This window comes from Sipha flava, unplaced genomic scaffold, assembly GCF_003268045.1.
Source record: "Sipha flava isolate LNK unplaced genomic scaffold, YSA_version1 166_pilon_pilon, whole genome shotgun sequence".
Taxonomy (NCBI): domain Eukaryota; kingdom Metazoa; phylum Arthropoda; class Insecta; order Hemiptera; family Aphididae; genus Sipha; species Sipha flava.
This window is the reverse complement of record NW_020271849.1, coordinates 151,058-178,281: the sequence shown is the minus strand read 5'-3', so window position 1 is coordinate 178,281 and position 27,224 is coordinate 151,058. Positions and strand designations below refer to the sequence as shown.

Below are 27,224 nucleotides of genomic sequence, written 5' to 3'. Positions count from 1 at the left end.
TTTATAATCAAAAACAGTTTTACAGCTATAACTTAAACACTAATATTACAACCGTCATAATTTCGTAAACGTAACCGACGGTATTCACCGTACTCCGATGTTCTTATAAATTCCTTCTTACCATTATCATCCTGTTAGAAATTGACGATATTGTCGATATTACGATAGCATAATAATAACATTATCCATTATCGATGCAGTGTAGCCTACAGGAAACGTAAATGTATTTTTTCCAAATATTTCTGATTTAATATAAAAAAAAAAACGTACTATCCCATTATCGTTTGATATCCGTCGTTGGTCCCCTCTGCCCCCGACCCTTAATCCGGGCTTAGTGGCAAATTACCGGATCGATGACGCTGTGCTGTACCGTTGGTTGTAAAACGCGCTAGCTAACTCGTTTAGGCGATCGACGGTCATATGGTTTGCGAATAAAATAATATATAACAAACCGCGAAAAATAAAAATACGTACATGTACCTAACCTACAATGTATATGCGAAACGAATAATATAATAGGTAGTTAACGGCGGATTGTGCAACGAAAGCCGTATGCGTACAACTGCATTGTAATAATATTATAATTATTCCGTACGGGCCGTAGGAATATAAGTGTCTTGAGCAATTAATGAACACACGTGGAAAAAATACGCGAAGGTCGAGTTAGTCAACAACAACAAAAAAAAACCATAGCGGCGCAAATATAAACGTAATAACTGGTCGCCGCGCTTTTGGTACAATAATAACTGTGACCACCACTCGTTATGGCGTTGCACGACTGCGCTAAATTTTGGTAAACGTCTGATTTCCAAACGAGAGACGGTCGTCCGATAACGGCTTCGGCACTCTCTCTTCGGCTCGGTCATGATATATTATCGTTATAGACTGTATCATTTAACGTGAATCTCTAATTTGATCACTCGATCTCGCCCGTGAAATATTTTATCGAAGTAATTAAGAGCAATCACTATTAGGATGTAAAAATATGCACAAACGTCGTCGTATATTCGTTTGTTTTTAAAAATGGATACATTATTGATTTACATACACCTCAATCGGTTATCATTAAAATCAACATGATAAACGAAATAAAATATTTTTTAGATAGCCATAAAGTTAAAAAAAATTTTAAATACAGACCCTTATATATGTGATTTTCGAACAATTCCTTCGTATTGAACATCTAGAATGTAGAGAAATTATTATATTAAATTTCATGTTGGTACGATTTGTCGTTTTTGATATTTAACAATTAGGTAAGGGAAAGGTATTTGAATCATGGTATATATATATATATATGTAGACGATACAAGCTTGTTGAACGCGAAAACGGTGTTCGACTGACGGTTCGATCGAAAGAAACTTAATTATGTCGGTGTATTATAAATCGTTAGTAAATTAAAGCCCTTTTGCTTTTTTCTTCATTGACATTTTAAGATTATACTGTGTTCGAATAACGTACACGGATCTGAATAGCTAATTTTTAGGTCGATTTTTAATATTATTTTATATTAACCCGTTTCCCGCTGAACGAGATTTAATATATTTTACTTCTCTCTCCCATTTCCATCAAACCAGCATTACGTTTAATACGATTTCACCTACTATAGGTGTATTAAAAGTATAACGTCAAACTTTGTTTTCTAGATTAAAGTCCGTTTTAAAATATTCGTATTTTAACAAGATTATTACAAAGTCGAAATGTCATAAATGTATTTTCCCGAGGGAGATGTTTAATATAGCTAACCTACCATTATCTGATAATATTATTGATGTTAGTCATCTTTGCGAATTACGGACACCGTTCAAACATGTGTTTCTAATATAATAGTGACAATGTGCACCCTGATGATCAATATTGTTATACACCGGATTAATTTAAGTAGGTACCAGCGCATCCGACCACCGTAGAGGGATCAAAGTCGAACATTATTTTCATTTGCGTTTACTCTGAAAAAAAAGTATAATCACATAAATATACTTATACCCTATGTAATATACATTTATCGTCGCCCGTATACTCGCAACAGCAGCCAATATGTTCTTATCGGTCAGCGTGCAATATAATTTACCGTATATTTTTGCCGACCGTTTTACACTCGTGTACGAATATGCAATAATAATACGTACGAGAACGATATTCGAAGGGATTACGTCGATAGAGCACGCGCTGATAACGATTTTATTATTATTATTACGAGTGTTCTTACTCTCTTTCGGGTGGTCAGTCGCGGTGTAGTAATAATAAATAATAATGATAACCGGTAACGTAAAAGCCGTGTTCAATCGTGTCCGACTTACGACTCGTAAAGTCGTGGAGCTCGAGAAAAATAAAACAGAAAACGATTTTATAGTAGATATTATTTTGGATTTGGACGCGTATACGTTTTCGACGGTGTGCGCTCAACTCGATTCGCAACAAAACGACTACGTGATTACAACACGGGATTTATGCGTTTTGGGTGGTATCGGCCGTACACGTATCGACCGTAATAGTGGGCGGGCTAACTCTTTTCCGTTTCGATCGTTTTCGTACATTGTTTTCTGTTCGTGGTCTGCTGTGCACACGTGCGCACAAGTATGCATGTGTGTGTATGGGTGTGTTTGAAACTTTTGTATAGTGACCGTTTAATTTATCAAAAATAACTAATAGCTTTTCGTGTGACGACGGACGCGCGAAAACCGTTTCGAATCAACAGGTTAATCAACATGTAACTCCGAGTACAGTGACGACACTCGTCTGCTGCTACAGTTGCAACAGGTATATTCGCCCGAGCGCATAAAAGTTAAGTTATATTATAAACGATATTATGCAGAGACGCCCCCCTACAGAGAATGAATACATACTGCACGGATAATGCTCTAAAACAACGAAATTAAATTTTACGATACTCAAAACGAAGTACTCACCGATACGGTTATAACGTCCGATTCCGGATTTTCGGTGCGCTTGTTTGCAATTATTTCTTTCGAATAAAATATGTGATATATATATATATATATATATATAAATACAAATTACGATATCACTGCATTTGAATGAAGACGATTAACATTTTCTAAATTTCGTTATAATACAGGCATTTGTGTCGTATATGTCGTATATTGAATTTCACGCTTGAGCATCCTCTTGTTACGAAGAATGGATGTATTTCGTTTAAACTTCTTTACTTTTAATATATGCCAATTTGTTTAGTTTGTTTATCAAAAGGATTTCAAGTCGTGTTTAGTTGTCTTTGTCCATCAAATGTTCAGCGCAGCGCAATACCATGCAAATTTTATGAGAGCCTGACATGTTTTTCGTAGAATATCCTTTGACGTAGAAATTACACGAATAACAGTGATCGGTTTTTTAAATAGGTAATCGCAACATTTTTTCAGTTATACGTCATATTTACAAAAGCATTGTTTTCTATAAATCACATGATATTGGCAGTGCCGTAGCAACCAAACATTGCGTCCAGGGCGATACTTCAAAATTCGCCCTTATATATTTTTAATTTAAAAATAATACGCTTATTAGATATTATTTTCAACGATTGATTTAATTTTATACGAAGGATGTTAAAGATTTTGTAAACAAAATATACAACATTGACCGTTATAATTTTTAACATTAAATGCAAGGTTTTAATTTTTGCGCTCTTCCAGGAAGTGAGCCCGGGGTGTAGAAACTTCTCGCCACCCCCTTGCTACTGTCTTGGATATTGGTTTAACTCAAAATCTATCATATGTGCCACAATTCATGTTTTGTTGTGTAAGCGTGTTTTTAAGTTTTTTAACTCGACTGTTACTTTAACTTATATTAAATTATTGTAATTAATTTCGGTTTCGTCTAATTATCTTCGCTATCGTAGTCAGGCGTAACAACAGGCGTCATGACGTCCGAGGGGGTTCAAAAGTTCCTCCTCTTTTCCCTCCCTTCGTTGCATCGTGCACCGTTATTACAGAGAACATGCGCGCGCGGTGTTGCGTACACAAATCGAATCGAACGCAGCGCATACCATAGGTAATTTTATTTTTTCTCTTCTCATTATTGTCCGTCGGTCGCGCGTATTATTATTATTATTATTATTATTGTGTTTTACGCGATTTTACACATTATTGCGGCGATACCGCATTGAAAAGGCGTACCGCGGGCGGGTTACATTATTATTATGCGCGCGGCGTACACACGCGAGGAGTGCGTGTGGGCGCGTGTGACGGGTGTGCACGTACATGATGGTACTCGGCGGTGTACACGTGTAGTCGCATCGGTCGGCACAAATCGCGCGCCGAAAAAATATAATAAAAGATAGGAGGTCGGGAAAGCGATAGGGCGGCGTGTTTTGCATGGCACACCATTGTCCGCGATCAATGGGTCGTAGATCGTTCGGTCCATTGTGCACCGCCGCCGCCGCCGCATCTCGGGGCCCACCCGCATTTCGCCCCATTAATAACGCGGTCGCGCCGCCGCCACCGGCGGGACACACGTATTCGTGTACAAACGCGTCAGGAAACGGATAATTTTCTGTCTCTTTCTCGTTTCGGTTTCACCGCCGAACGAATAGCGTTTTTCGATTTCGTTTTTCTCTCGTCACCGCCGAGGACTTTGTACGGCCATCGAATGTCGTACACCGTCCGCGGCAGCGTCGTATACAGAAAATATTTTCTGGAGGGGCTACTACGGACAGAGTTAAATCCCAACTGCTAACAAGACGCATTAGGTACTTGTCCACATTTCATTTACAGAATGTCCCAAAACGATTCGACGTTGGACGCAAATTCTAAATAAGCATAAAGCACCATTAAAATATAACAAACGTTTAAAATAATATTTAAGTTTTTTCAAACATTTCGGGTGGAGGGGCTGTAGCACACTATACTCCACCCCCCCCCCCCCCTCTACATACGCCACTGGTCCGCGGTAATCACATGCATTTGCGGACGTATGTGAGACGGTCCGTCGTACCCGTTACGACGCGTAAATCGCGTTTGGAGTACAAAGGGGACCGGCCGGCCGACGATAACAACAACAATAATTGTCGATGCGTACACGGCCTTTGAACACGACGCACACGACGCGGCCGCGCAACAGTGAGCTGTTCCAATAACGCGCACGGGTACACACGCGCTCGAAAACCGGTGTGGGCACCACTGATATCTCGTGTGCCGGGAAATCGTCGATACGTTTTGCACAATACGGGAGTACTTAACGTAAAAATCCCCCGTATCCCGTGCCGAACAATGACCATAATAAACAAACGATCCGGTGAAAACGCAAGACATCTGCACCCAAAGCGGTTCGTCCGATGCGCCCGTCTGTTACATGGTAATAATTTTACGACGGTCAGTCGATCGCGATGACCGTGGTATCGTTTACGCGCGAGGATGTTGTACAACGTTATCGCATCCATGCGTATGTGTATAAACACTCCGGGCAGGTATTCGGGGGTTTTTTCCTCGGGCAATCATTGGTACTACGGCGTAGTGCTCGCACGAAAAAAGTACATGTTATGTTTGCATAATTATAGGGGGGAGGGATTGAACCGCAAAAACGTCTCGAGTAAACGGACTACAATCATCAATTGTTTGGACGATTTTTCCTCCCGATAATAACGTCCGCTTCTTCAGTCATGAGCGGAGTCAAAATTATTGGTTTCATACAAAAAAAAATAATTTTATAATTGCAATACTATAATTCGCCTGGAATAGATTATTAACATTACGTAATAGATTATATAATAACATAGTGGTTAAAAAAAAATTAAAAATATTCACCTTAAAGAACTCGCGGCGTGCCGGTGTACCAATTATAAGAGACCAACTCGTGGTGATAGTGGATTCGGCCGCTTGACAGTTTGACAAAAATTAAAAAATAGAAAAAAAAACGCAGTCGGTCGCAGTCGGATTAGTATCGTTTTTAATTCCGGTGCACCTATGAACACCACAGCTACGTTACCAGTCGCACAAGCGTAATATAAGCGCCCGGTCGTTTGATTGAAATAACTCGAGAATCTCGAGGAAAAAAAATTATACGCGTTAACTGCCAGAAACCACTTGTCTAATTCACCGGTACCCAACATAGCAATTTATTACGTTTAATACTCCAGGAGAACGAGTATTATCACATGTTTTTGGGATTTTCGAAAAGAAAAAAAAAAATCAAATCATAATACATAATGATAAAAATATAAAATAATTCGTTTTATCGGTCGGCGGGATCGCGCGACTTTTTTCCGTGCGGTGCTCGTAGATGTAGCAATATAATATCCACGGCAGACACGGTTGCGGCGGCGGTGTCGCGTTATTATTATGTTATTACCGTAATATAGCTACCCATGATACGGACGTTAAAACGTTATAAATTATAATAGTATTACGCGCGAAACTACGAGAGCCAAATTAGAACTATTAGAAATAATGTAATGAGCCGTCGTTATTACATATTGCAGTTTGTCACTACGTTTCTGTCGTCACTTCATACGTGTACGGAGGGATGCGTACGTAAACACATATTATACGTAGCATAGGTGCGTACTATACGCTGTACACGTGTTTCGTGTAATTCACAACGATAATTATTATTATTGCTGCGGACGAACAAGTTTTATTTTTAACAATATTCCGCCGATACGTATTGTTAGCACTAACGCGTACCGAATGGCTTCGATTTCAATTAAGTAACGGGCGAACAGGATCAACAGGGCGAGAAGAACGATGAGGAGGAGGATGAGGAGGACGAGGACGAGAGATTTAGGAATGCGTAGAATAGAATAACTGTATAATTTATTGCGCGGTGATCATAAACGAAAATGAGATGCTGAGAAAATACACACAGACACACGTGGAACCCGCAATTTAATATTTTCACTACCATTTATTACGTCGGTCCCGCAAGACAAATGTGTCATTGCGACCTAGGCGGCCGCTGCGAATACGGCGAACTCGTACCTGGTTACGTGTACGCATATACCGTATTTTAACGCATCTCGTACTAATGTAAAAACTACCATTGTTATTACTGTATACGTGTCGTCTGCGTAATAGATTTCCGACGGGACACCAGGTCGATACTACGGTCTCCCGTACACCACTATAACGTAACACGCGCGAGAACGTGACGTGAAAATAAGCAATAAGCATTGTTGTTTTCGCAGATTTGAAACGTCGTACACCATAACATATGAGTCCGACATGTGTACATATACATACCTGTGACTTGGTGCAAGAAGGGCCAAAGTCATATCGTAAAGATGTTCAGTAGTAATAAAAACATTATAATCGGCTAATTTTTAATGTGCGCATGAAGTTTTTAAGTTTAATGTAAAAACTCGAAAAATTATATTTTTTAATTAAGTTTGGTTTTTTTTTTTTTTATCGTTACACTCGTTTTGTGTTTAACCGCCGTTACGCAAGTTTGGCCCAATTATCTCAATTAAGTAAAAATGTGACTATTGGCCCTTTGTGCACCAAGCCGCCGTAGATGTATATATTTATTCTTCAAACATATAAAACCAAGTCAATACGGTTTATAAGTAGAATAGTATGTGTTAATAATCGGGATATCTAGGAGTTCGCGGACAAGAGTGGGTATTATATTTTTGGTTTGAAATAATGCTGACGATTGCAGTGAACCTAAATAAAACTACAACAAACGAATTATGATTTGTAATTCGACGTTAGTTTTGAATATTTTGATAAATTGCTACATGTAGTATTCGAGTGCATTTATTTGAAACTTCGTAATGCCAAAAAATTTGTACTGTGTCGTAAAATTGTGTTTTTTTTTTCAGGAGGTTTCTCGCGTCGAGGACTTATAAGTGGTGAATTTGGAATATTACAAGCTTTCAGCTTTCTGTTCACGAACCTTCGGTCTGTTAGTATTTTCCCAGGATACGATATAATATTTTCAGATGAAAAAAAAGCCTTTTACCGTTTTCATTTCTCTCGATGTCCCGCAGATATAATATAATATAATATAATATAATATATATAATATTATGTATTACTGCGATAACGTATACACACGTATAAGTTCCATGTCGGTGAACGATGACGACAATCGATATCGGATAATGGAGATCGACTCGTAAATTCGGATTTTAACCCCGTTCGGTGGCGGTGGCGGTGGCAGCGGCCCCTTTGACCGACAAAGGACCGCGCACAAAAATAAAATACCGTCACCGCCGAGGGCTTCGTTTTTGTTGCGACTGCAATAATAATAATAATGATAATAATAATAACCTACACACGCAGTGCACACGTCGTCTTGGCCCGTCGTCGACGTCGCGAATGCGTTTTTGTGTCGTGCATTATACATATTATAATAATACGTGTTCTCCCGCTCGCCTTGCACACACTAGCCCGGTGGCCCTCGCGGCTTCCTTTTTTCGTCGGGTCACCCCCGTGCACGCCTCGCGACATCCATTGTCATCCCGACGTATACACGCGTGCGTGTGTGTACGAGTGTCAATGAGACCGAAAATACATGCCCGAAATTGACTCCCCTGCCCGGTACAAATGAGCAATTTGTTGCAGTAGTTTTTATTACATCGACACCTTTTTGCTAAACAACATTTTTCCTGCCTATTCTTTACCGTTCTTTGATACGATGCCGACCACACAAGCCGCCGGCACCGCCGCCGCCGATCTTAACAACGTGCAGCAGGTCGCTCGCATAGACGAACCGACGACGTCCGCAAATTCGATTATTGTCGGCCGCCGCAGAAAACACGTGTTGGTTGTAACATTGCAATAGCCATTCGGACATCGCATATAATGCTGCCCTGTTATTGAAAATTTGTCAATGGATCGCCGCCGATGTGTTTTACAAAAACATTGCGTGTACGGCATAGCGCCCCCGATGCGGAGTGATACGGACGACCGCGCGGGAATGCGTGTGAAAAGGCGCCGCCGCCGCGATATTACATTTTTACGCCGTTTATTATGTACCGCGAGCGCACTGTACGTAATAAATATAGAGTGTTCTGTATGTATGCGCGGGCGGAAAACGAAGTCGCCACCACTGTACACAGGTGGATGACGAGGGGGACGAAAGGGAAGAAAAATCAAATTAAATTTCTAATCAACGGTCGGCAACAAATTTTGTCTGCGGAGTATCACCTACATACTATCTCGTTCTAGACCCGTTAAACGCTTACATTATCATTTACCACTCGGTTAAGGTACGTTTTCCCTTGCGTGATCACGAACGCGATCAGCGAACCCGAACCACGAACTAAGATCGCGTTCGCGTCGTCTTGATTTTACGTCGCGATCGAGAGTAATTTATGTATAAATATTTTATATTCCCACAGTAAGTATTTATAATACACAATACTTATTGTTTATTATATTTTGCTAATCGTTACGTCCATTGGTTTCATTAATATCCTTCCAAATGACAAATCTTATACTTAAATTTTTATAATCCTTATTATGGGGATAATAAATTGGAAAATTTGTAGCAACACATTCAATCAGAACTTCGTCTTCGTCTATGGTAAATTTGGCCATTGGAGCATTCATTTTTGAAAGACACGACTAACGTCAACCAGCAGTCGATCATAAAATGAGTGTCGAATCATAATTTTTTTTTAAAAACAACAAATTGATCGCGACACGAACAAATTAGGTCGTCGACCGCGACCGTGTGAATAAAACCCACTATATTTCATTTACATTCTATCAGTAGTGACGCGATTATGATGAAAAATCTTAGATCATAGGTCGCGTTCGCAATTGTGCAAGGGAAAACGTACCTTAACCGGGTTATTCGATGTCCGTCTCAGGCGCGTAGTACAGCTTCGATCAATGGCTTGGTGAGCGTTTGTGCAACATATAATATTTTAGCACTTGCCCCGCCCGTGAAACGTTTTATGATTTTGTACTTTTTAAATATGTTGAGATTTCAAGTATGTAAATACTTGTAAGTAATTTTACTTAACGAAACGCTATCAACTATTCATGGAGTGCATTGCACCCAACGTTGACCATGACTCCTAGACGTATTAAAAAAAAAACCCTCCCCAGGCCATAGGTTTCGCTTTACAACGACAAAAATTCGAACCACTCCAGATGAAAAATGTCCCGGGCCGGTTCAATTTTCTGAAATGTATATTATGCAAGTGAAATTTTCTTTTCACATCCGTTACCCTGCATGGGTACGACTTTTCACGTATGACGAGTAATATGTGGCCTACCCTTTACCGGTGAAAGGTGCGAGTGATGAGAGGATATGGGAAACGAAAACATTACTCGCGACAAAAACAATGGCATGCACTACGTGTATAAATACAATGCGTACGTCGTTATTGTTCGTCGCAAACACTTTGCTCGTAAAAATACTACAATAATAATATCATAATTTTCGTTATAACATTATCTTTATCGTTTTCAACGACACATGCACTACCGTCTTATCGCAACAGGTTTAGACATAAATCCATTTACGATCGCGTCATCCAGCCGCACCTGTGGTCGGTGCGTCTTAGACCGGAGTCCCTGATTCTGCTGCACGTTTAGCTTCCGGGAATAAAATAATAATTGTCGCACAATATTGTTCCTGCCGATCGTCACACGCCCACGCGTAGTTAATTTATTCCTGAAAATACGGTTTCGGCTCAAATCAGTCGTCTAAAGATCAAGTAATCAGGTTTACGAAACCGCGGTATCTGATTAGATGATATGCTTTTAAATGGTGGCCGTATAAAAAAAAATTCAATTTTCCGGCAACCGGACGGTTCCACTATGCGCTCATTCTCAACTAGGTCTTAATTCCTTAGTAATATAACCTACCCCGGATTGGAAGGGCGATATGATCATTATAGTTACAATTTCAGTTTTCCTATTGTTTTTCGAAACGCGGTGTCTATTATCATAACAACAATAGTTAGAGACATAATATAATGTCGTATACTATTTTGTTCAGCTGTTTATTGCCGATATTCATCGACATCGCATGTATACAGACTACGAAACTGTTTATCCACTCGGACACATGCACGAGCGCGCGTGTTGAAAAAACGAATTTTTAAACTTTAAAACGAATATAATATTATGTATATTAAAAAGTAGGTATACGACGCATGGACATAACACTGTAGACACCGCAGGCACTCCTTTCACGCTCTGTTCAACTTGACAGAAGTCACTACATAATACATTTTTTTTTTTTTAAATTGTAAAGTGATAATAAATCATCAAATCTGAAAAACGACTTTGAGCGGATTCAGTAAGTTCATTGAAGAATAAAAAAATAAAACTGTAATTTTTCATAGAACGTATGTTGTTATTTTCATTCATTTTCGAACAGATACATGGTTTATATAAAGTAAAAGTGAGAATTTTGAAAAATCGCTTGCCCAAAAAGATCTGTATTATTTCTAACTATAAATCGTTAAATGTGATTGAATTTTGTAAACACAAGTCGTATGAAAAATAATACGAATTTTTTAAAATCTGCAATCGTTTGCAATATTAAAGACTAAGAACGCCGTAAGTACGCGTAAATATAAAACATTCTTAATGTTTTTTGTGTTATAAGGTTTTTTCCTTATTTATTCGTTATCGCTCATTACAAATGTTTATTCCACGTATACTAATCTATTCCAAAATTACAGAGTCCTCGTACCTGAACATCTTTTACAAAATACAGACATACAAAATGATAAATTGCAATATTATTACCTTGGTAACGATTATTCCAACCATTTATTTCATACTCGGCGTAAAATAAGTCTTATACATTTATTGCTAATAAAACACTTTTTACATATTTTAATAATCTAACAAACATAATGTTTCGCTATAGTAAATACAGCTATAAATCACACGATTCCGTAGTCGAGGACGTTTTTAATTCAAAATACTATATAGTTACATTGATTTATTCAAATTATAATCTTTACTTCAAAATAAACGCGATTTCGGTGTTCAAATGTTCTGTGTTATTATTATCATATTATGCGCATTCTCGTACCGTCATAATAAATATTGTTCAGATACGCAAAAATATCAATGTATGACTATTCGAATAAATTCAACAGTTTAACCGCATTCACAACGTTTATTTAAATATTATTATTATTATTAGATTCTGAGTGAACGAGAAATGTATTGGTTTTATCGTGTATTTTTTTTGTGCTTTTATACACGATTTTGACCAAAATGTTTGTTCCGATCAGTGGTGGTTTTGCGTGGGAGGGGGGTCTGGAACCGTTCCCAGGTCTCAGTCGTTTTACGAATTTCTCAACAGTTTTCTTAATAACTACGAAAAACTGGCGAAAAATTATAAAAATACAGCAAAATACGAGTACATGGCAAACCGGTTTTTCACAAAATCGAATTTTCATCGTAACGCAAAAAATAATAATCGTAGGAAAAATAACTATTTCATTGTTTGCTTGTATTACCGTTTTCTATAGATGATATAATTTTCAAAAGTTTTTTCTTCGTATTTAAATATTAAATTTTGACAAAACGTTAAAAATCGGTTACATTTGCCGTATACGACACGCTTCGAGCTTGACGTATAAAACATGTATTTTTTCAGTAGTCCAATTTTCAATTTTTATACCAAAGGCTTGAAAACTAAATACAAGAGTTTCACGGATAAAAAAAATACGTAATTTGAAAATCGCAAATATTATTTATAAGCGTTACAAAATGAAATGTTGACGAAGTCGGATATTTCAATGAATTTTCATTTCACGATATTAGTTATTTGGTAAAAAAAATTTCACATTATTTTATGTAATATAATATTTTAATGAAGTTTGTGTTGTTTAAAGGCATTTTAAATTGTCGATGCTTTTTTTTGTTGCGAAAGTTTAAAAATGAAAATTTCAATCTACCTTATCAATAAATTTGATACTTCTACTAAATTAATCATCTTTATAAATATAACCGATTTCTTTAACTTCTGAATCATTTTTTTAAGAGAAGTGGTACATTTGTTTCATGCTTAAAATACCAACACCAGTAATACCATTCACCCATCTCAGTATTTCACTCGACCATGGATTCTCACCTTTTTAATAATGTAGAGTATAAACTGAATTTTTATTTTTATATACAATAAGTATACCATATATGATGATATATTAGTGTACAAAAAAAATCATGGGAGCTCATGAGAAAGAAGATCCATCGATAACTTTAACAACTTTAACGTTGCTAAAAATCAGTTAATAGCCAGGATTTAAAAGATTCAACGATTAGGATTTTGTGTTTCGCTGGATTCACTGGTTAATATAAAAACTAGTAGATTCGCGCTGTGAAATTGTTTATAGTAATTTTTAGTTTTGACGAAGACCGTTTAAATTTTTAGTCTTTATAACATATTATTTAAAATGATATTATTATTCTTTTGAAATATTACTCTATCAGTACTATGAATATCACATAATATTATTATAATTTCGTATTATCGTTCGGCGTGCCTCCAAATCAGTGCATTTTTTAACTAGTTAACTAGGCGACACAAATGTCGCCCAGTGATAATACTCTGTCGACAGTATTTTAAAAGATTGGGCAAAATAATGCGAAACAAACATGTAATACTATAATCGTACTATGGTATTTATACATTGACTATTTTGAGAAAAACATTTTTTGTCACCCAGTGAAAATTCCTTATAAAATGCATTGCTCCAAATACCAACTACGCGCGTCATATTTTCTTTTCGCTGTACGTTTATAATTCAGATTTAAAATTTTCTCTTATCAACCTATTTCTTATCACGCGTCTAATTAAATTCATTGTTCGCAGGCCGATATGCTAAAACAAATTGGAAATTTCGTGTGGTTTCACGCAGAACGTACTCGTCTATTTTATTCCCATACGCGTGTATGAATAATTATCACACAAACGCGTTGTAATATTTTCCTCTCGCGTAAATTTCGTGTGCATAGGCGTGCAACAGCGATTTTCGTACATTTGAATTCGTCGATAAAATACGGGTATAATTTTCGCTTCAACGTTTAATTTAATTTAACTTTTAAAAACGCACGCGTTTCAAACGTATTTATTCGCGCGATAGTCTATGGGATCGTCTGATTTCGAAAGCACCAGGGACTAGCTGAAATTAATTAATTCTTGATTTTTTACCCACGTGGATCATGAACGTTAAGGGATTGTCTTATAATTGTTTACGACGTAGCAAATGTAAAATTCAGACTGTAAGTTACCATTAAAGTACCTCTTCATCAACAATCGTGATCAGAATCGGTATTCTATCTAATGAACATCAATGCGGAACGTGTGTGCGTCCCGAAACGTCCGGACGCTCTATCGGGGTACATCTCGATACAAATTGGAGTTTTTACTTTTTTAAGTACAAACATACGTGCTCGCGAATATCGTAAACACGTAAATGTAACAAAACGAAAACACGAATGATTAATGTACGTCAGTTAATAAATGCTAAAACACGTGAATACCACAATCGACGAACAATCGATGAACAACGGGTCTGAAAAAATCAAATCTTAATTTCACACGAGCACGCGAAAGCATATAAACGTGAAATAAGAATTACTGAAGTAACGATTGTTACATAGTTATATATAGTCTATACATATAATATATATATATATTGATGAGCAGACACTATGTTCCAACTAGGGCATATATCATATTTCACTATTGTAAATCTCACAACTAATGTCGAATATATAAGTCGCGGCAGTTCGGCCACGACGTCGATCCAATGTAGCTGCACTCCGTATTGTTTTTTATGCAGAAGTCCTTAGACCAGAGGTCGTATTTAAACATGTATATTAAATATTAATAACTGAACTAAATCAATCTATATTTATTTGTAATATTAAAATCTTTTCTTTTATGCTCCCGAACTATAATATATTCAAAAGGACAAGAAAACCTTCAATGAATATCATATATTTAACTGGTCAACCACAACCACGGTACACTGGTACATAAATACGTTTTGAAAAATAAAATAACACACGCATCGCAACGCGTAACACAAGCGCGGCTTGATATCACACGACATTTTTTAAAAGGCACTGCTTCTTATTCTATTGGCTTTACAATTCTTTAAGAATTTTGGCGGCCACTGTTACCGTTCACCAATAATCACGATCCTGGACTCTATTTTCCCAATCCGTCACTTCAAGTGTTTCTAAGTATTTTCTTATTCCATCCGTCCATCGTTTTCTGGGCCTTCCACTTGGTTTTTTCCCCGGTCGGTTGCCATTCGACTGCTGCTCTTGTACTAGTGGTTAGAATGTTGGCTGCATAGCAAGACGAAACCATTTAAGTTTTTGACACTTAATATAGCTTGTTAACAACGGAAATTCAGTGATTTTGCTCAGTTCAGTATTTTTTCTTCTGCGCCTTATTTCACAGTCATAAGTTACCATTGGTCTTATTATGGTCACGTAAAATCTGATCCTGGTTCTTATGGAAAATAATTTTGATTTAAAAAATGTAACGCGTAATACGATCTCTCTGCCTTTCGTATACGACTTATGACTTCGAGATTCCCATTATTGTTGTTAGTAATCGTCGTTCCAAGATACTTAAACTCTAACTTTTTCAAAGGTCATTGATAACGTTCTTACGTGTTTACGGGTCGCAGGGAAGGTTGATCGTAGGGCTAGCAACTCTACATTGTAAAGCATACTGTTAAGAAACCACCAACATTGCCTCGAATAAACGGCACTGCTACGCTAATTTAAAACCGTTGAATATTATAATAATGATATTGTCGTGTGCAGTACGCGCGTGCGTTATTATAGCAAAGCGTTCCCGGCCGTAATGGTGTTAGTGCTCCGGGTGTCCAGTTCAAAAACAGCGTTTTTTTTTTTTTTATTTAAAAATCGTACGCGCGGGCCCCACGTGTAATTTTTACTATTTCTGTAAACACGATCGTGTTGCATTATTATTCTAGACAAACTTCAAGGTTAATTCGTATGTTTTAGTTTAATTATTGTCGTTGTCGTCAGATATTATTATTATTATTATCATCATCATCATCGTCGTCGTCGTCGTCGTCCGTACATTATATTATTATGTTCTCGCCGCCGCCGCCGCGCAGGTATATCATTATCGTGTCCCATTTATTTTTTATACGCACACGGTCGCCGAACGCCCTTCTCCGTGCGCTATTGCACCGGGCGTGTTACAACGTGCGGTTCACGACACGGCCCGTCGACACACCGTTCGCCGCGTGTGATTCCACGTTTTTCGGGTCGCTCCGACAGGATTTCCCGACCACCGCGTTCGCGAGACACGTTGACGGTAGTAGTCAACCCAAAGATAGAACATAATTGTCTTACCGAAAACGATGTAGAATAATAATAATAAATTAAATACAGTAAACTATAGCAATATTCAATACGTGGTGAACGCGAAAAGCCTTAAATAACAGTAAATATAGTTGAAAGATGAAAGTTATTTTCACCGTCACGCATAATAATGCCATTTAGTTTATTGCGATTTCAATAACTCGATCGTACGTCGGGGACGAAACGAAATCGTACGCATTACGACGTATGATCGATGCATACAGCCGTTTGAACGGCGATTGTATTATAACACGTAGAAAAAAGGAGTTCAAACATTTTTTGTTCGGAAATCTTAAACAGAAATACGATAAAGCTGTCCACGGCTGCACTCCGCAGAACTCGACTCTCGCTCGAAAAGCTGAACTGTTACCGGTACGCGTACCGTATTTTTACGTGCGCGTCGTCGGGATTGAGTTCTTAACGTGCGCGTCATGTTTTCGGCGCGAAATTGAAAATTCCGTGGCGGGCGTACAAAAAACGATTTATATCGCGCTCGGGCGTCCGACACGGGGGATGATGGGTAAACACGGGCGGGTAAAACACTCGTGTCGTCGAACAATGTTGGACGAACGATTTATGTTCGCGCACGGTACTGTCGAACAGCGGGAAGCCCGGGAAAACACGACGGCCGATGCGTTAACGATGTTTCCGGAAGCCAAACATTGCGTTGTCGCGAAACCCATCCCGTTTTCGGTAGCCGTTGCCGACAATAACAGTGCGCGCGCGCGCGCTCCCGTGATTAATGAACGAGTGGCCGTGTGTTTATCGCGCGCGCGCACCCCGTTGACTCGATATCGTCCGGAGTAAACAAGTTAAACGGTGCCCAACATCGTTAACGTAATCGTGTCCCGGTAGCGGAGAAAACACTCGTCCGCTGTCGCGTCGGCCATTGTGTCGCGTAACGCGACCGTTTCGAATGTTATTAATAACGTCAACTTGCCTGCGAGCACCTCGGGGCGGACGCGCGTTCGATTAGACTCTCCGTGGCCACCGTTGTGCGGTAATGAACGCGCGTACGTATCGCGGGTGGCGTGCGTTAACGCGGCCGGACTCACGTGGATTTTCTGGCTACCGAGAAACGGTTTTCGTGCTGCTCACCGAATACTATTTCGTGTCCTCACGTGATAAACGAGCATTGTGAGTGTTGCCGGTGATTTATATTCGGATGCGACGCGCAACTGGCCAACGTGCCCGCACCCGCTGTACATGCACTACCCGATGCGCACGGGGTTCTTCGCGTGCAGCGCGTTGGACGGCTAAACGCTTCGCCGGGACAGCGCATAAACTAATCCGAAAATCACTTGTCCTCGTACGTTCGACGCGTGCGTGATAATAATAATAATAATAATAATGCGTTCGGAGGCGCTAATCATATCGTATTAACGGACATTTTGTTGAACGCTCAACTAATATGTTGCAGTACAACCTCGATAAGACGGAACTTTGGTAGGTCAGAAAATATCTTTGGTCCTGTTTCAAATTAGTTCGTCCCGCCAAGACGGAAACGAATACGATTTCGCATTGAAATTGGATGATAACTCCCGCAGAGATGGAAATATAATGTAACTAACAATGACGAAGACTGCGAAGAACCAGAAAATCTGATAAAAGACTACAAAACTGCTGTTCGCTATCTCAAACACCTACGAAAATTCTCTCTAACGGTGTCCAATACTAAGCTTTTGGATTTGACTTTTGAAGGACCAAAGTGTGTGTAGGACGCGATGCCTTTCGAATTGGAAAGCAACTATTAATCACTGACTTTCTCCAAAAAAAATGGAAATTTTATTTACTTAAATTTTACCGTCTAAAAATAATTATTATTTAATTTTTTTTTTTTTCGAACCCCGTCAAAACTGAAACCCCGTTAATTCGGAAAAGTTGAACGGTCTTAAACGATTCCGTCTTGTCGAGGTTTTATCATTTATAATATGCGTGATTATCCCAGCCAACTCTCTCGTTTATTCACGCGTTGACTACACACAAAGTACCGGAGCACTTACGCGCATGATTTAACGGTTACTAGAATTCAATCTTGTAAATTATACACGTATGTGCAGTTAATAATTTAAATTTCGATAGCGTTTTCGTAATTGTAATCATATTTTTTTTTCAATATCGCAAAGCTTTATAACATAATGTATATAATCAAGTGACTAAAGTGTACAAATTGCCTGTACTAAAGTCTACTGTGTACAGACTAATAAATTATTTTTACGGTTTTAATAGAGTATAATGTATTATTGTGAGCAATACTAAGTATAACGTATGCCGTATTGGATATCAATAATTTCTTTACGTCTAGTTATTACCAAATTTATTTCGCTGATTATGCGGAAACATTTAATGAGATGTAAATAAATAAAGCGGTCATGTAATTTATCATGTATCAACGACTTAAGCTAATTCTGTAAACTGGATCTTAAAAATAGCATGTATATTATATTATAATTTATTAATATTAAAATGATTGTATATCACAATGTATAGCATATAAATATATATACACCAACCTAAGCGTCAGATTAATATTTTTAATCGATTACCATGTAAAACCATGTAATATTTTAATTTTTGATTATAGTTTAAAAAAAACTTGTTGTATAAGAGGTATAATAATTTGTTCATTTAAAAAACTATAACTATAACAACTACTATAAGTCTACATCCACGCACTAAGCAATAGTAATATAATCTATTGAAAAAAACAAAAATAAAAATAAATCAAGGTTACCTGATAGTATTCCGTCAATTGAGTAATTACTATGACGATCTGGTCTGATGGTGGTGTCTCTGACTTCTTCTGGACAGTACGAATTACGTTTCGAACAACTTTTCTAAAAAACCATAACACCCAAAATTAGTGTTGTAATAACGGTAATCGACACAATGAATTAAGTATGGCTGGATGAACATCGTACGTAATGTTATTCTCTGTCGAAAAACAAAACGATCGTATTAGATGTTTTCGATATCCGATGCACGTACATTGCGCGTGTGTATATAAATAACGATCGAAACCAAAAATATTATGCAGTAGACTAAAATTATAATGTTTTACATGTAAGTACTGCTAAATCGGTGCCGAAGATCTACGTACAGATAGATAAATCAAATCCGTAAGGATCTCGACGATAACGCGTACATAATGAGTGGAAAAAACTCTATAATATATATATATATATATATATTAATATTATTTTATTATTTTAATGCTATATATATATATAAAGCATTAAAATATACGATGGTATATTGTACGTTAGTTTAAAAATAAGGTTTTTGTTATTTTCGGTTTGATAACGCGTGGACATTATGACTCGAGGCTCGGGGTATCGAACGAGAGCCGCCGCGTGTTGCCGAAACGATCTCGGGATATTTTTACGACCGACTATAAAAAACAATGGGTTACACAGTACGCACACGTACCGTGTGGAGCCTGGCTGTCTGGTGTTGAACAGGTAAGGCGAACAGATGTAAGGAAAGAGAGGAATGTGTCGTACACGCACCCACATACACACGCGCACACATTAACGTGCGCACGTAAGAAACACTCGGGGTCCATTAATTAATAGCGCGCAGGCAGCCCGACGCATGTTGCGGGGGGTCTATTAAAGAGGAAAAAACAGAAATGCCAACAGCTAAAATGATTGATCAGGAATTCCGTGTATATAACGTGGTGTAAAGAAGAAGAAAAAAAAGGTGCAGTTACTAAATATTCATGAGCCGTACACACGAGTTTTTCGTAACGTGTCCCGAAATCCCTTGGAGCAATCGGAAGACACGATGACGATGTCTTCATCATCGCGGCCAGCCCGATTTATTCGCCTTATTGTTTTGTTTCGCCAATAATTTAAATCCAAATACTGTATAATTATGTAAATGGACGCGTGCTAACAGAATAATTTATCTTTAGTTTATCTTCACGCAACGGTTTTTTTAGTGACTCCTAGCTTTCTCACTTTACCGACGACAGCGTTCGAAATCGAAATCGATTTGAGTACGCATGCAACGTTTTGTACATTCGTTAAAGTCACTTATACGCGCTCAAAAGTCTATATCGCGATGATAATGTTACTGCTATCGACAATCCCTGCGGTGCAACGCAATAACAACCCTTAGACGTGCAGTTATATTTTTCGTAACTTAATAAAATATATTATTCTTCTGAACCATGTATGTTCCACCGGGGTGAATGGGGGATAAATGCCCCTCCATGACCTTTTTTTTTAAAAAGTTTTTAATTTTATTTTCAACTGATATTTAGTTATAATCAGGGCTCATAATTTCTAGCGTGTATACATATTTTTTTAGAGGTCCTAGAGATATTTATGTAAGCTACAAATTTGTTCCAGAAAACTAAAAGAGTAAATATGAAATTTTATTTTGCATATTTTTTAATGCTTTTTCGCTTTTTTATGTATCATGGCTTTTTTTTCTTAATAACAAAAAGGACTTGATTTTATCTTGAATATCACGAAACTACCGATATTAAGGATGGATTTGCTTGCTAATGTAATAGTAAGTATACTTGAAGCAGATTATTCGAGATTGGTAAAATCAGAACAATTAGAAAAAAAAAAATTATTGGAATATTTTCAAACAAATCGACAAATCTATTGGAATATAAATATTCAACACGATAACGATCTATTATTTGACGCCACCCCCTATATCGTAGAAACTCCTAATACTTTGAAAATATGTTATTCATAAATAATTCATATTACATTCACGGCTCATAGATTCTACCAAGTAGCAAAATAAGAAAGGATGGAGTTTAGTAAAGTTGACAAACTTATTTCTAGTATCGAAAAAATATTCCGAAAAGTGCCGTATTCAATTCTTTTAAAATGAATCGCCTCATTTAAATTTGCCATCTGAACCTTTTATTACAATTTGAAATACGTGGATCATCGTCTCTAATTACTATTGTGAAAACATTGAAATCATGAGTTGAATAATTGAAAAACTAGATACCAATGATGCTGTTAGTATTGAAAAAGTTAAAAATATATATCCAGAGTATGGGAAAAGATTTGGCTTATAAAAAATCAAATTTTATATCTTTAATTGTTTCCATCACTAAGCTACGAGAACAATGACTACCAAAGTTATACATTTGTTTGGAAATGTAGAAAAAGCATTTGAAACGCTCAATGGATCATCTGGAAAAGGTATTTTCAATAAACTAAGCATTGTCACGCACAAGAATGTCGAACTTAAATTTTAATGATATATTTTAATCACGTTATTGGGTAACAATATAAAAACTGAACTTGAACCTGGACTTCCTAAATATTTCTCAACAAATAATCTTGTGTACTTTAAGTTTACATTTTAAAAAGTAATTTGACTAATTTGAAATGATCATTGGAAAATAATACTTATACTTATATCAAAAATGTTATAATTTGGCCAGTTTGTTGAAATTCGTTTCATAATTTATTTAGTAAATTAAAACTACTGACATGATTTAAAACGAAAAAATTTTCAGAATATAGTTTTCGAATTATATAACTACCTATTTATGTATATACCTATATATATGATATTTTAATGGAAGAAGGTTCTGAACGCTAAATCAGAATAAGTTTTATTCCAATTATCTATTTATAAACATATACAGTTCGCTGATCACGGAAGCTACTAAAAAGCATATATATATAGGATTAAATGTAATTGTTTTCATGGGGAAAAAAAGTTTACGCTACTTAACGGTTTACGCGCGCGCACATGTGAACAAAAGACACTTTCACAACACTTTTACATGCGTTATAAAACACTAGGTTTGTAGTACTTACTTGGACATGATCGCTGTTCACTATGCCCGGTCGGATGCTTCCTGTCTCTTGGTACCTGTTGAGAATCTTGGACACGCAACCATGCGACACTTTGAGCTGCCTAGAAATGTTGCTGGGCCGCACGCCGGCCGCGGCCATCTCGACAATTTTCAATCGGACCAGATTGGGCAACGGTCGGCCGTTGATGAACGTACCGCCCAGCTGGTTTACACGCCCTTGGCCTAAACGGAAAATATTAAAATTACGCCCAATCATGGACCCATAATCAAATACTCTCCTCGAGAATTTTTTTTTCTAATGATTAATATACAAACATACTTATTGAGTTTTAACCCAATAACAGTATTTGATAAAATTAAAAATATCAAATTAGTTGTTAATAATTACAAAAATTACACCCTCTAAAATTTTACGGCCGGGGATGAATCCCTGTCTTCAACCCCCAAGTTCTGTCTCTGCATACGCATTATTATCATGTATTTTGCGATCCAATATCGTTCCGACAACTACCGCAGTCGTTGCAGATTCGAAAGTGTAAAATGAATACGATTATACGACGCAGTGCTTCTCGAACCGTATAGGGTTTGGCGAATCAACTTTTAGGTCTCTTTCACGCGGAAAGTTTTGGATACATCCATTATTGTCTGGCCGTTCTGTCAAGAATTTATTACATTTATTTCATAACGATTTAAGAAAATATGAAACTACGTCTTTTAACTATGTAAAAATGTCTGTAAATTCAACTTCAAGCAGATTTAACGGATCAAAAAACAAGTACAAGAGAATATATTTCACCAATTATAGTACCTAATAAAATTAAGTTGCATTTATTTTTTGTGTCATGAATATAATACTCACTACGAATAAAGTTCTATCTTGCCGACCGATTTTCGATTTCTATACTGAACTTTCTGTGTTAAAAAATATTGACAACGTCAACTCATGCCACTGACAATGAGTCAAATTAAAAGAAAGTGCGTTTCTACATTACAACAATAGAAAGTTTAAACTATTTTGGTCGTGTGTTTAGTATGTTTGGTCGCGCAAACTTCTGCGTGGCACGGCCGACCCTAATTTAATTATTATTATCTAGTGGTGGCGCTACTTTTGCGGCTTCGTGTGAAAAAAGTTATACTATTCCGCGAGAAGTTTGTGCTTTCAAAACTGTATAAATATATATTTTATGTATTGAGTATCATGCATCCAGTTGCGGATTAGGGAGCAGGCTAAAAGGCCTATAGCCTAAGGCGGCTTTCTTTTTATAGAATTAAGTGTTATTATTGACATATTAAGTATATTTATTTTAATATATTTTTTTTTTATATTTGTCATATAAACACGAATAAAAATTATTTTAAAAAGTTATAATAATATATTAATATGTACATTTTATGATGCGTACCTGTAGACTATAGTAAGAATATTACAATTATTATTACAGCTTGAAAATATTTCATTTGTAATAAAATAATTACAATTAGTTACTAGTTATTATTAATAACTTCTTAGTACCTATGTACTTATAGGGAACATCCGACTATCAGAGTATAGGTATTTTCATATCTGGCTATTTATATTTCCATTTTGTGACTGTATAAGCATTGTTTATTTGTACTGATAATAATGGTATCTGAAGTAAAATAATAGACATGAAATATTTTATTTTTTATTCTATTTTAAAGATTTTATATTTAATATACATTTTTTTTTTTTTTTTTTTTTTTTTTTTAATAAAAAAAACTGAATAAAATTTGAAGATAAGAGTTTAGACCAAATATTGTTGGTTCCTTAGTAGAGTGATTAAGCCTAGGAGCGCCAAAACGCTAAATCTGCCACTGCATGCATCTCGATTATCGTCCCCCTCAAAACTTCATATACCATTTCTATATTACCGTGCAATGCTGACCTCTATAACCATAAGAGTCGCGATTTGTTTTCGCAGAATATTCGAACCATGCAGATAAAAATGTTGTAAAGCACCATGTAGATTCTCGTGTGCGTGTTTCTACATTAATAGCGACCTATCAATAAAGCCCGGGATTCGTCGATAAGTTGTCGCGAGTGTTTCGAATAGCCGTTTTTCCAAGATTCGATCAATGCGTGTTCGTCGACGGTGTCTTTGAATGTTTCACAAGTATTGAGTTGTAACGTAAACAATTAAACGAGACTTTTTCTTTTTTACCCCGTCCAACTCGCTATACACCAGTTGAAACGTAAATGTACCGCTGTAAATGGACTTTTACTCGAGTTGTGTTTACCATTTTACGTGTACACAAAATATACCGATGGTTGGCACACTTGGCAAATAACCAATGAAAACAGCATTAGATACTTTGCACAGTACGCGTTTGAAATACCGTTGTCGAAAAGGATTCAACCGCATATGATTTGCCGACTGGTTAACGCGTTACGTTTAGTGCAATGCGACTGATAAACACTAAAACCGTTGTAGGTAAATTGATGTACTTTTTCGTCGAAATGGGTATCACGTTTTTGTCCTCGCAAAAGTTATACGACCGCAATGCTTTGATATATTGTTTAAACGAACCGAAACGCATCGACGAGAACACAATACGAAATACAAAATTCAACGAAACGTTTGCGCTAAAGTTTGAGTTATGATAATGATTTTTGTTAATAGTGTTGGTTTGAATGGTATTGTTCCAAACGTAATTTTAATTATCGACGCAATGTTATAAAATAAATAAATTGTGTATTGAAAGATGCATGGTTTTATGCCAATGTGTTTTCAATAATTATGCAACGCCATCAGAGAAATACAATGATTGTACAATAAATTATAATATTCAGTAGTGGATGACCAATTAATATTATTACCGCGTAACCGCAAAAAGCAGCTACCAGCTGGACAGTAATTGCGTTGCACATTGTTATTGCGATGCAATAAGTCGACTGTTTAAAGTGATCGAAGAAAACATTTATTTTTCTCGTTAGAACAGCATAAATATACTTTTAACTATAAACTTGTGCATTTATTTTCCGCCATTATTATTCACGTACTCGCTGCAGGTATTGTGGTTGCGGTGCTAGAGGTGCATGTTATTCAACTTGAAATAAAAAAAGGAAAAAACCATTTGACCGATTCCACGTAGTCGATTCGAGACCAAAGTTATTATACGTACGATTGACTGTGCATATTTAAATGAGACGTCGCGCAAATGATTTAAAACTCGAATCGCATCACTCAAAATTATATAGAACATATTATGCTACAGTCGTTCGTATATTGGAGGTGTCAAGAAAATACAGAGCATATATATACGTTACGTGGTTAATTGCGGTTTTCATTTTCGAAAAGCGAAAAACATAAAAAAAAGAGTAGGTATGTTTATGTTCTGAAAACTAATTTGGTTGTCTCGTGATAACACACGGTAAGCACAGTTCTAAAACCCATATTACCCAATTCGATTTATATCGTATACTTATCAAAACCAATCGAAACCGCAGTACGGTTATTGTGGAAAAGTGATTGTACGACCTTTACGGAGGACTAAAGTGGTGAGCTTGCGACAATCAAAATTTGATCGGGACCGGATATAGCGCTCTGAAAATACGAATTCCGAGGGACTACGATACTATGTAACAATAACATAAACCGTATAGTGGCGCGATAAACGAATACGAGAATAGAAGCAAAAAGAAGATCTGGGTGCAATCCACTATACGTAATCATCCGATCTGTTTCAGATCAATACTGTCAAAATTCTAACGATACATTGGTCGTGAAGAAACGGTTGGATGGGTTCTTACCTTGAAACGTGAATCCGTTGTAATGCGCAGAGTACATGTTTGGCGAAAATATTGTTACGATGTTAAAGGCACTGCAGGGTGCGTCGTCGCAGGTCGGCGAACAGCCAGGTTACATTACTGCACCATTCGCCTAACACATCATCATCATCATCATCATCATCATATAATCGTCGAGCGCACGCGCCACCGCGGGGCTATTGTTCCGGCCCCGCGCGGGAAACGGTGTCCAGCAAACGTTGACGGTGTTCCGCGCGTGCACACACCTCGACCGCGTCCGCGACACTACGACCGTCGTGCGCGATAACCGTTAGCAGCGCGGGTTCAAACAAACGAAATTTGCAAAAAAAAATTAAAATCGACGACGACGACGAAGCAGTAGTTGCGACGACGGTGGCGATGTAATAACGCATAATACCGTGTGGATAATTATCGCGATGGTACGTACGCGCAAACGGCCATGTTTTCGTACTAGGTTCCGTTCGCAAGGGGCACCTAGGGGACCCCTCGCGCAAAAGGCCGCGGCGAGCTATTGGCTGCCGGTCGCGGAATGGGTGTCAACCCACGTGGTCCCCTCGCGCGCGCGCGCGCGCGGACAACGCTCGTACGCGCGCGCCCACCGCCCGAACAATACGGACGCGCCGGCAAACGATGTACGTTCACAATTACGTGCCTTTTGTGACTCTTTCCCTCCGCTCTTCTCGTCACCGCACGCGCACAGTTCCTCTGTCGGCTTAGGCGTGATCGTTTGAAAAAAAAAAAAATAAAATAAATATATATATATTAAAATAAAACATTCAATAATTACCTCCTCGACTCGTAAACGCACGCGCATCATTTACAACGACCCGGCACGGCGGTACCCGGGTTTAGCATTTCTAATGGGTTCGAGTTCAAAGAACGCACCGCGCGCACATTGTCTACACCACCGCCGCCGTCCGTGTTCGTTATGGAAATTCGTCTCGAAGCGTTGGCGGCAGCGCGCAGCTTACACACGCGCACGGATACGGCCGTGACGTCACACGTCGTCGCCGGTTGTCGTAAAAACAATGGGAGAAATCAAACGAACCTGCGACACCGGTCGCACGGGACTCGAGACCGACGGACGGACATCAATAAACGGGCACGTACCCGCGCGGCTGGCCCACAATACCCGATCGATAAATGTGATGCGCGTACGCGTGCACACCAATATATCTCACCCGTGTGCCCGTCGTCCGCGACGATTACCGACCCGAAGGCCGTTCGGGTAACAAAAACGCGTCGTAAATAAGAGACGCGCTCGATAACCACCTCAAATCCGTTTCGTTATTAACGGCTGTGCGTATCACGCGCGGTCCGTGCAACGGTAGGGAT

General features: G+C 37.8%; 1 protein-coding gene across 2 annotated transcripts in view; it reads right to left on the bottom strand.

Annotated features, from left to right (window-relative positions):
- Positions 1 to 26,880, bottom strand: part of LOC112679684 (protein gooseberry-neuro-like) — a 39,352-nt gene extending 12,472 nt beyond the window's left edge. The window contains exons 1-4 of one of the 2 annotated variants that reach the window (XM_025549578.1): positions 26,677 to 26,880; positions 25,872 to 26,601; positions 22,101 to 22,321; positions 19,031 to 19,133 (exon numbers count right to left, since the gene is read on the bottom strand). In XM_025549578.1, the coding sequence (XP_025405363.1) occupies positions 19,031 to 19,133; positions 22,101 to 22,321; positions 25,872 to 25,908 (361 nt within the window). In that variant the 5' untranslated portion in view covers positions 25,909 to 26,601; positions 26,677 to 26,880. Of the gene's footprint in view, positions 1 to 19,030; positions 19,134 to 22,100; positions 22,322 to 25,871; positions 26,602 to 26,676 lie in introns of those variants that run through there. The other variant, XM_025549577.1, reaches the window with a different exon arrangement.
- Between the last annotated feature and the right edge of the window lie 344 nt (positions 26,881 to 27,224).